Source organism: Hyla sarda, chromosome 5, assembly GCF_029499605.1.
Source record: "Hyla sarda isolate aHylSar1 chromosome 5, aHylSar1.hap1, whole genome shotgun sequence".
In the NCBI taxonomy this organism is placed as follows: Eukaryota; Metazoa; Chordata; class Amphibia; order Anura; family Hylidae; genus Hyla; species Hyla sarda.
In genome coordinates, this window is record NC_079193.1 from 279192425 (window position 1) to 279203831 (window position 11407).

General features: G+C 46.4%; 1 protein-coding gene across 2 annotated transcripts in view; it reads right to left on the reverse strand.

Moving 5' to 3' along the window:
- The window catches only part of LOC130272687 (ras-related protein Rab-10-like), a 44889-nt gene extending 38776 nt beyond the window's left edge, over window positions 1–6113 (reverse strand). For both annotated transcript variants that reach the window (XM_056518544.1, XM_056518543.1), the window contains exon 1: window positions 5827–6113. In XM_056518544.1, the coding sequence (XP_056374519.1) occupies window positions 5827–6031 (205 nt within the window). In that variant the 5' untranslated portion in view covers window positions 6032–6113. The remainder of the gene's footprint in view (window positions 1–5826) is intronic.
- Window positions 6114–11407: the final 5294 nt, after the last annotated feature.

Here is an 11407-nt window from a genome sequence, read left to right on the forward strand (position 1 = left end):
TTTGTAACACATGTGGTGTTTGCAGGGAATTCACTGTGGCCAAATCTGGGGCAAAAACACTTACACATAAATATTCTTTACTACTCATATTCTCATCCTATTGTAAAAAATAAATAAATAAATGAATAGTGTCAGTCAGAGGGAACATGTCTTCCCTGAGTGATTAGAGGACTGAGAAAATGCCCAAATGTTTAAATATCCCACCATAGGGTCACTGTAGACTTGGGACGAGATCCCAGAAGGTGAAGACCATGTTCACACAGTGGAATCCGCCAGAAAAAGTCCCAGCGATTCCAATGGAATTTTGCTGCACTGTGCACATGGTGGAATTTGAGAAACATCTCCTGGGAAATCCCAATTTCGGCATCCCCAGAAACAATGAACAGGTTCATTGTTTTTTTTCGGAGTACCCTTGGAAATGCATCGCTGTCTATTGAGACAATACATTTAAGCGCAGTCCTTGCGCCGGCGGAACATGTGCAAATGCGGGTAAAATTCTGCACATATTCCGTCGTGTGACATAGCCTAACATTAACCATTTTCTTCCCAATGTGACCTGCAGCTTACTACCCCCCACATCAACAACAGCTGCTCTCCTTCTCCATAAGAAAGCTATGCCCAGTATATTGTACATTCTGGGCTTTATAATCAATTGAAAACTACAATTCTGGGCTTTAAGATGATACCAAGATCTAAGACATTGGCAAAATGTCGCAAATGTTTTTTTTTGCTGATCCATGCTGATCCGTGCCACACTGCATCAATTTGTGATGCTGCAGTAAGAATGTGCCTGGTGTTATAAAGAGGCGTGTATCACAAGTACAATTGCGGGTCTTTACTTATAGGGGTACTCCGCCGCACCAGTGTTCGGAACATTTAGTTCCGAACGTTTGGATCGGGCGGCGGGGGTCGTGACATCACGGCTAAGCCCCTTGTTACGTCACGCCATGCCCCCTCAATGCAAGTCTATGGGAGGGGGCGTGGCGACCGCCACGCCCCCTCCCATAGACTTGCATTGAAGGGGCGTGGTGTGACATAATGAGGGGCGTGGCCTTGACACCACAACCCCCGCCACCCGCACCCAGCATTTTTAACGAAAAATGAGAGCTGTGGGACCCCCACGATCAGACATCTCTATCCTTTGGATAGGGGATAAGATGTCTAGTAGCGGAGTACCCCTTTAAGACTGGTGTATAAAATGCCAGCCTTAGTAGATTTCCCACAATAGTCTTTATATTCCAGCAACAGCAAGTGTTTGGAACATATATCTTTGGCATGGAAGGGGTAAGTGGCTTGTTCAGGTTTGGAATATGGCTGCTTTTTTCAGACTCCCTACTAGACGACCTGTCGGTGGGTCGTGTCTATTATTGCAGCATGGCTTCACTGATGTGACCGGAGCGGAGCTGTAATACTCCACACAGCCTGTGGACAGTTGTGGCAGAGTTTTTGGAATAAAGCAGCCATGTTTTTTTCTAATCTTGAACAGATTCTTTAAGAAGAAAAGAGAAAAATCCCTGGAAAACATGACTGCAGTTTAATATTAGGCACTTTAGGTTGTTCCAGCCGAGCGGGTCACTGTTTCCATGCTGACTGATTTGTTCAAGTGGAAATGTTGTTCTCCATGCCAGTCTGGAATTTTACAGAAGTTAAAAAGCAGTTTCAAGAACCAAGATAGGCAATCTGGAGATTAGGCACACCCTGCGTCTAATGACATTTAGTTATGCTGCATTCTTATAGCCGTCCCTAAGATTAGGGCTACAAGGCGTGGTCACCAGCGCCCCTCCCAAAACAGTGCAAGATGCCTAGGCAGTCAAAGTAACAGGATAGCCTCCACTGCTCCTTTCTGTCCTGGACATGATCATCAGACAAAGGCGCAACTGCTGTTTTGTTTACATCACAGACATGTTGCCCACTAGGTGGCACTCACTCTCCCTTATGCATATCAATATATGCAGGAGCAATTTAAATAACTATCATGCAGAAAAACGTATCCCCTATCCAATGTATAGGGGATAAGTTTTAGATTGCGAGGGTCTGACCACTGGAACCCCCATGATCTCTTGCACGGGGTCCCGGCTCTCCCCGGGAACAGAGCGCCCCATGTATCTCTATGGGAGAGCTGGAGATAACCAAACTGTATCTCCGGCTCTCCCATAGAAATACATGGAGGTAGCATGTCGACACGCCCCGTTCCCAGGGAGAGTCGGGGTCCCGTGCAGGACCCTATCCCTTTGGATAGGGGATGAGTTTTTCTGCATGATAGTTTTCCTTTAAATGGGCACTCTCATTAAAGTAAACTTTTTATATCATATAGATTATTAAAAAATAAAAATATTTCTAATATATTTCTTTTAAAAAAATGTAGTTTTACCATATTTTTTCCCCTTTGAAATCCTGGTCAATAGGTGTCTCCCTACTGGGTCCAGGATGGCTTTCCCCCCCCTCATGTAAGACACGTTCGGACCACTGCTTGCCAGGGCAGTGGTCCCACTGCAGGAAATCATGTCCACGCAGCTCGCTCTCTGCCTGTATATGAAACAGGCAGAGAGCAAGCACAGTCCTCGTGCGTGCGGCACGCGCCTAATTTTAATTTTCCTGCCCTCTGCATCTCCCCCTTCTCCTCCAGTACCATTCGTCCCGCTGCACGCAACCCCGAGAGGCATCGCAGCATACAGGGAGAAGGGTGGAAGCCGGCCCTGGCAGGCATCAGATGAGGTCGCGCCTATACCCCAATTGTAGCTTATTTGAAGACTTGTGGCTGCTGGGCTGACTCGAGGCCTCCTATGGACTCCAGACACACTCTTGGACTTGACCTTGCTGCAACTCTGCATAAGCAGGAAGAGAGAGAGCAGAGGCTCCACCCAGGGCTTATATGGGGAAGACTCTGAGGGGTCACATAGGTTACCCTAAGGTCACATGGTCACTGATACCATATGGGGAAGACTCTGAGGGGTCACATAGGTTACCCTAAGGTCACATGGTCACTGATACCACATGTGGAAGACTCTGAGGGGTCACATAGGTTACCCTAAGGTCACATGGTCACTGATACCTCACTGGGTTACAATCACATGACAATGATAATCACATGTTAACAATTCTTAAAGCTATAACACCTTTTATAAACATTATACAATATAATACAGGCAATATATATATATATATATATATATATATATATATATACACAAGGGGACAAGTATAGAGGTGGCCCAGGGGTCACTGTAGGGGTATGGTGGTACAACTCCAGGGGTACGGGGGTACAACCACCAAAATGAATGGCGTGGAGAACATGTCTTCACCCAAGAGACAAGGGTCCTCCATTCTCCAAGCAGTGAGACCTCTGCTGATCACAGATTATCCCCAATCCTACAATCTTGCCATAACCCGTACTAGGACTATTCAGTGATGGTCTGGAATAACAACATGTACTCTTCTAGTGGGGAACATCCTACACCAGTGAGCTGAAATTTGTGGCTTTTCACCTTTTGTAAATCTACCACTCTCAGCATGCCCTGGAAGCCTGTGTCTCTCAGAGTGTTGTGGAACTAATACTCCCAGCATGTCTTGGAAGCCTGTGTCTCTCAGAGTGTTGTGGAACTATTACTCTCAGCATGCCCTGGAAGCCTGTGTCTCTCTGAGTGTTGTGGAACTAATACTCTCAGCATGCCCTGGAAGCATGTGTCTCTCAGAGTGTTGTGGAACTACTACTCTCAGCATGCCCTGGAAGCCTGTGTCTCTCAGAGTGTTGTGGAACTAATACTCTCAGCATGCCATGGAAGCCTGTGTCTCTCAGAGTGTTGTGGAACTAATACTCTCAGCATGCCCTGGAAGCATGTGTCTCTCAGAGTGTTGTGGAACTACTACTCTCAGCATGCCCTGGAAGCCTGTGTCTCTCAGAGTGTTGTGGAACTACTACTCTCAGCATGCCCTGGAAGCCTGTGTCTCTCAGAGTGTTGTGGAACTAATACTCTCAGCATGCCCTGGAAGCATGTGTCTCTCAGAGTGTTGTGGAACTACTACTCTCAGCATGCCCTGGAAGCCTGTGTCTCTCAGAGTGTTGTGGAACTACTACTCTCAGCATGCCCTGGAAGCCTGTGTCTCTCAGAGTGTTGTGGAACTACTACTCTCAGCATGCCCTGGAAGCCTGTGTCTCTCAGAGTGTTGTGGAACTACTACTCTCAGCATGCCCTGGAAGCCTGTGTCTCTCAGAGTGTTGTGGAACTACTACTCTCAGCATGCCCTGGAAGCATGTGTCTCTCAGAGTGTTGTGGAACTACTACTCTCAGCATGCCCTGGAAGCCTGTGTCTCTCAGAGTGTTGTGGAACTACTACTCTCAGCATGCCCTGGAAGCATGTGTCTCTCAGAGTGTTGTGGAACTACTACTCTCAGCATGCCCTGGAAGCCTGTGTCTCTCAGAGTGTTGTGGAACTACTACTCTCAGCATGCCCTGGAAGCCTGTGTCTCTCAGAGTGTTGTGGAACTACGACTCTCAGCATGCCCTGGAAGCCTGTGTCTCTCAGAGTGTTGTGGAACTACGACTCTCAGCATGCCCTGGAAGCCTGTGTCTCTCAGAGTGTTGTGGAACTACTACTCTCAGCATGCCCTGGAAGCCTGTGTCTCTCAGAGTGTTGTGGAACTACGACTCTCAGCATGCCCTAAAAGCCTGTGGCTTTCCAGGTGTTGTGAAACTACTATTTTCAGCATGTTGTGAAATCCTGTATCTCTAGGGGTAATGTCTCAGCATGCCTTAGAAGTGTGTGTCTCTCCGGCTGTTGTGAAACTAATACTCTCAGCATGCCATGGAAGCCTGTGTCTCTCCAGGTGTTGTGGAACTACTACTCCCAACATGCCCTGGAAGCCTGTGTCTCTCAGAGTGTTGTGGAAGTACTACTCTCATCATGCCCTGACAGCCTGTGTCTCTCTGGGCAAGGTGGAACTACGACTCTCAGCATGCCCTAGAAGCCTAGACACAGCTAGACACAAGCTTCCCAGATGTTGTGGAACTACTATTTTCAGCATGTTTTGGAAGCCTGTGTCTCTAGGGGTATTGAGGAACTACTAGTCTCAGCATGTCCTGGAAGCCTGTGTCTAGCTGAATATTGTGAAACTACTACTCTCAGCATGCCATGGAAGCCTTTGTCTCCCCAGTGGTTGTGGGACTACTACTCTCAGCATGTCCTGAAAGCCTATGTCTTTCCAGGGGTTATCGAACTACCAGCACTGCAGAATCTGTAGGCGCTGTATAAATAAAATTATTATTATTATTATTATTCTCAGCATGTCCTGAAAGATTGTGGTTCACTGGGTGTTGAGGCACTACTACCCTCAACATGCCCTGGAAGCCTGTGTCTCTTTGTGTGTTGTGGAACTACTACACCCAGCATGTCCTGAAAGCCTGTGTCTCTCTGAGTATTGTTGAACTACTACTCACAGCCTGTGGCTCTTCAGGCATTGTATAACTACTACTCTCAGCATGCCCTCACAGCCTGTGGCTCTTCAGGCATTGTATAACTACTACTCTCAGCATGCCCTCACAGCCTGTGGCTCTTCAGGCATTGTATAACTACTACTCTCAGCATGCCCTCACAGCCTGTGGCTCTTCAGGCATTGTATAACTACTACTCTCAGCATGCCCTCACAGCCTGTGGCTCTTCAGGCATTGTATAACTACTACTCTCAGCATATCCTGAAAGCCTTGTGCATAGTAGGAGTTGTAGTTTCCCAGCAGCCATATAACCTTACAGGAGGTACAGGGACAATACTGTATGCCACCAAGCAATAAGAGATGTGCCAAGCTGGCATGGAGCAAGGGTGTCACTCACCCACTGTGGAGAGGTAGGAGGGCATGGTGTTGTCTGTGTACCTGCTCAGTATACACGTCTTGCCCACATCGGAGTCACCAGTCATCACCAGCTTGGCCACCAGGTTGTTGTATATGGAGTCTGCCATCACTTCTGGCAGCCTGAGCTTCCTCATAGAGATGCCCTGCTCCTCCTGGAAGTCCCAGGGTGGACAGACTCCCCCCATCCTTCACATCCAGGCCAGTGTGATCGGACACTCCATGAGCAGCCGCCCAGCCTGTCATCTAGTGTGCACTCAGGGCTGTCACTCCAAGCCCCGCCCTCTGTTGTGCCTCCTGTCAATTACTCGCATGAAGCTGCTTGTTTTCCTCTCACCACACAGTGTTGTATTGTAAGTCAGGAGATGTGGTGAGCTGGGTGTGCCCTGCAGAGTTGCTGGAGGAGTTATGTCTTCATGTTTAGGTCTATGTGGATAGTTACATCTAAAGGGTAAATCCAATAATCTACATCAAAGTACATGAAAGAGATCTGCATTAAACTACAGTCTAAAGTTCTAGAACAAACCCCAGTCACAGACAGACAGAAAATCTGCATGGAAATGATTGGAGGATATTATAATCTGGCTCTAGTTCTATTCTACCATAGACTTGTTCTAGATTTCATGTGGATATCACCTGGAAATCTGGAAAAATATCCATGGAGATTTATGGCATATTTATTACTTTTATGTGGAGCTGCATTTTTCTGACACAGTGCACCAAAACTTCAGCTTTTCTGGCATCCTGTCTCCACCACTAGAGGAGCTCATAAAGTTACTGCAGATTTGGGGGACTGTAAGATCGTTTATAACAGTGGTCTCTAAACAGTAGACCTCCAGATGTTGCAAAACTACAACTCCCAACATGCCCAGACAGCCGTTGGAGGTCCACCGTTTGGAGACCACTCTTCTAAATGGTATGTACCCAGTTCAGACAAATACTGTGGGAACTGTAAGGCCCTCTATAACAGTGGTCTCTAAATTTTGGCCCTGGAGATGTTGCAAAACTACAACTCCTAGCATGCCCAGACAGCCAACTGCTATACAGGCATGCTGGGAGTTGTAGTTTTGCAACATCTGGATCAATGTTTTGAGGCCACTGCTCTATATGGTATGTGCCCAGTTCAGACAAATCTAATTAAAGGAGGACTCACTTAGGATCAGGGGTGGATCCAGAGTGGAGTCTCGGGAGGGGCACTATTAGAGTATTTTGTGTTGGCGGACAGAAAATAAGATGTTGCTTACGGAACTTACAATATTATTAAATGTATCATACAGTCCTAACCTTGTTTAAGACTCTTAGGCCATGTTCACATGTCAGAATAATTATCAAATATACCAATTGCCACAGAATGGGAAAGTGCTAAAGAGGTTTTTACCATTTAAAACTACAGCTCCCAGTATGACCTAAGCAGTGGTGAGGGGATGCTGGGAGTTGTTGTTTCACCCATCATTACTGCAGAACTTCTTCAGTGACTACAGCTCTGATGGGACACACACAGGAGGATACAGAATGATATCAGTGACTACAGGTGACGTCTTCTCTATAGTCTTTCCTTATCTAATTCAGATGTACTTACCACGGGACTTGTTCCAGCTAAATGCTCTCTCTGCAGAACTTGACGCCCAGATGGTTCTTCACTATGTCAGCGGATTCTGATCCTCTATATGAAAACAATAATTATTATAATACTGCCAAACACTGTATTGTTCTAATACAATACCGCCACACACCCTCTGAATATAATTCTGACACACGGTACCTCCTGAATATACAACACACTGTACCCTCTGAATATAATACCGCCACACACCGTACCCTCTGAATATTATACTACCACACACTGTGCCCTCTAAATATAATGCTATAACACACTTTGCTCTCTGAATATAATACTACCACACACTGTGCCCTCTGAATATAACACTACCACACACTGTGCCCTCTAAATTTAATACTACCAAACACTGCACTCTCTGAATATAATACTATCACACACTGCACTCTCTGAATATAATACTACCACACACCGTACCCTCTGTATATAATACTATCACACACTGCACTCTCTGAATATAATACTACTACACACCGTAACCTCTGTATATAATACTATCACACACTGCACTCTCTGAATATAATACTACCACACACCGTACCCTCTGTATATAATACTATCACACACTGCTCTCTCTGAATATAATACTACCACACACCGTAACCTCTGTATATAATACTATCACACACTGCACTCTCTGAATATAATACTACCACACACCGTACCCTCTGTATATAATACTATCACACACTGCACTCTCTGAATATAATACTACCACACACTGTACCCTCTGTATATAATACTATCACACACTGCACCCTCTGAATATACTACCACACACCGTACCCTCTGTATATAATACTATCACACACTGCACTCTCTGAATATAATACTACCACACACCGTACCCTCTGTATATAATACTATCACACACTGCACTCTCTGAATATAATACTACCACACACCGTACCCTCTGTATATAATCCTATCACACACTGCACTCTCTGAATATAATACTACCACACACCGTAACCTCTGTATATAATACTATCACACACTGCACTCTCTGAATATAATACTACCACACACTGTACCCTCTGTATATAATACTATCACACACTGCACCCTCTGAATATACTACCACACACCGTACCCTCTGTATATAATACTATCACACACTGCACTCTCTGAATATAATACTACCACACACCGTACCCTCTGTATATAATACTATCACACACTGCACCCTCTGAATAGAATACTACCACACACCGTACCCTCTGTATATAATACTATCACACACTGCACCCTCTGAATAGAATACTACCACACATCGTACCCTCTGTATATAATACTATCACACACTGCACCCTCTAAATAGAATACTACCACACACCGTACCCTCTGTATATAATACTATCACACACTGCACCCTCTGAATAGAATACTACCACACACTGTGCTCTCTAAATTTAATACTACCACACACTGCTCTCTCTGAATATGTTCACCCTCTGAATAAAATAACCAAATGTTTTGTGGCCCATAAAAAACGTAAAACCCAAGAAATTCCTCATAATATACACTATACTTCTGAAATACAAAACACTCTGTGCCTTCACATATAGTAATAATGCCCCATCGTGTGCCCCTACATATAATAATTATGACCCGTCCTGTTTCCCCCCCACATAATAATAATGCCCTCTGTCCTGTTCCCCTAACATATATTGCCCCCTGTGCTGTGCCCTTTACATACAACGCCCCCCGTTCTTTGCCCCTCACATATAATGCCCCCATCATGCTCCCCTCACATATAATGCCCCCATCATGCGCCCCTCACATATAATGCCCTGTGCTGTGCCTTTCACATATAATGCCCTGTGCTGTGCCCTTCACATATAATGCCCTGTGCTGTGCCCTTCACATATAATGCCCCCGTTTTTTGCCCCTCACATATAATGCCCCCATCATGCGCCCCTCACATATAATGCCCTGTGCTGTGCCCTTCACATATAATGCCCCCGTTTTTTGCCCCTCACATATAATGCCCCCATCATGCGCCCCTCACATATAATGCCCTGTGCTGTGCCCTTCACATATAATGCCCCCGTTTTTGCCCTTCACATATAATGCCCCCATCATGCGCCCCTCACATATAATGCCCCTTGTGCTGTGCCCCTCACATATAATGCTCCCTGTGCTGTGCCCCCACATATAATGCCCCCATCCTGTCCCCTCAGGGGGCATTATATGTGAGGGGCACAGCACAGGGGGCATTTTATGTGAGGGGCGCATGACGGGGGCATTATATGTGAAGGGCGCATGATGGGGGCATTATATATGAGGGGTGCATGATGAGGGCATTATATGTGATGGGCACAGCACAGGGGGCATTATATGTGAGGGGCACAGCACAGGGGGACATTATATGTGTGGGGCAAAGCACGGGGCATTATATGTGTGGGGCACAGCACAGGTGGCATTATATGTGTGGAGCACAGCACAGGGGGCATTATATGAAATAATGTCTTCTGTGCTGTGCCCCTCACATATAATGCCCCCAGTCCAACCCCACAGGGGGGCATTATACGTAAGGGGCACAATATATGTGAGGGGCACAGCACAGGGGGCATTATATGTGAGAGACACATGACAGGGGTCAGTGCTCTTAACATATAATGCCCCCTGTTATAGGCCGCTCACATAAATTTCTCCTTTCCTGTGCCACCTAATTGCCACCTGACCCCAGTGCCATATAGTTGACTCTTTTAAACAGAAAAAAAAAATGTACAGTTAGATTTTGTTCCCCCGCCGAAAATCTTCTTCTTACTTGCAGCGTCACACAGGCAGCTCAGTGTGCACTGCAGACGAGCCGAGCGACGAGCTGCGGGGACGGGATCTTCCGGCGCCGGCGCGATAATGTGATGTCATCGCGCCGGCCAGTCAGCACTTGGTATAGAGTCCCCGCCGCCGCGCCAAGCCGGTAAAAAGGTAAATAAACAGTGAATGAGGGAGCGGGAGCTGACAGCTCCCGCTCCGCTATGCTATTTTAGTAGTATTATACGGGGGGGCAGAAATCACGGGGGGGGGGGCAATTGCCCCGTTGCCCCCCCCCCTGGATCCGCCACTGCTTAGGATAGGGGATAAATGTCAGATCTCCTGCATGGGCCCTGGCTCTCCTCCTGGATGAGGCATTTTGACCCCCCCACGAAGTTGTGACCACATTTTTCCTCAATGCATCTCTATGGGAGAGCTGGACCGCTGGACTCGGTCATCTCCGGCTCTGCCATAGAGCTGCATGGTGCACCGCTCCATGCAGTGGCCGAGATGCCCCATTCAGGAGAAGATCCCTGTACAGTAGATTGCAGAGGGTCCCAGCGGTCGGACCCCCCACCATGTGACACTTATCCCCTATCCTTACGGTTTGCTATCTCGGAATTCTCCTTTAAGTTACTGCATATTGGGGGGACTGTAGACCCCCTCTGTAACAGTGGTCTCTAAACTGTTGACCTACAGATGTTGCAAAACTACAACTCCCAGCATGCCTGGACCACTGTTCTCTAGTGTATGTACCCAGTTCAGACAAATCCCATTATGAGGACCTGCATAGTCACAACATGGGGGGGGGGGCGGGTGTATGGCAGTATTAAGACACTGTATGGAGCTATGATTTGTGTGAAGCATTTATGTGGGGAAGATTGGCTTAGTTATGCATTTAGAGAACAAAAGTGGGAAAAGTTCACAAACCTTAGATATTTTATAGTGTAAAATGTGGGTAATATATTTCACTAAAAAAATAACATCATATGATTCTGGGAATTGGATCTAAGAACTGTGAGGACAAACATTGCAAATGTTGCTACATTCTGCTTGCACATGGCGGCCGTGGAGAGATGTCCCTGGAAAGTTTTCCTGATGGTTCTCAACTATGTATTAAAAGGTATATGCACTAAAGGCCATAGTGAAATAATATGTAGTGTATGCCAGACGACTGGCGTGCAAG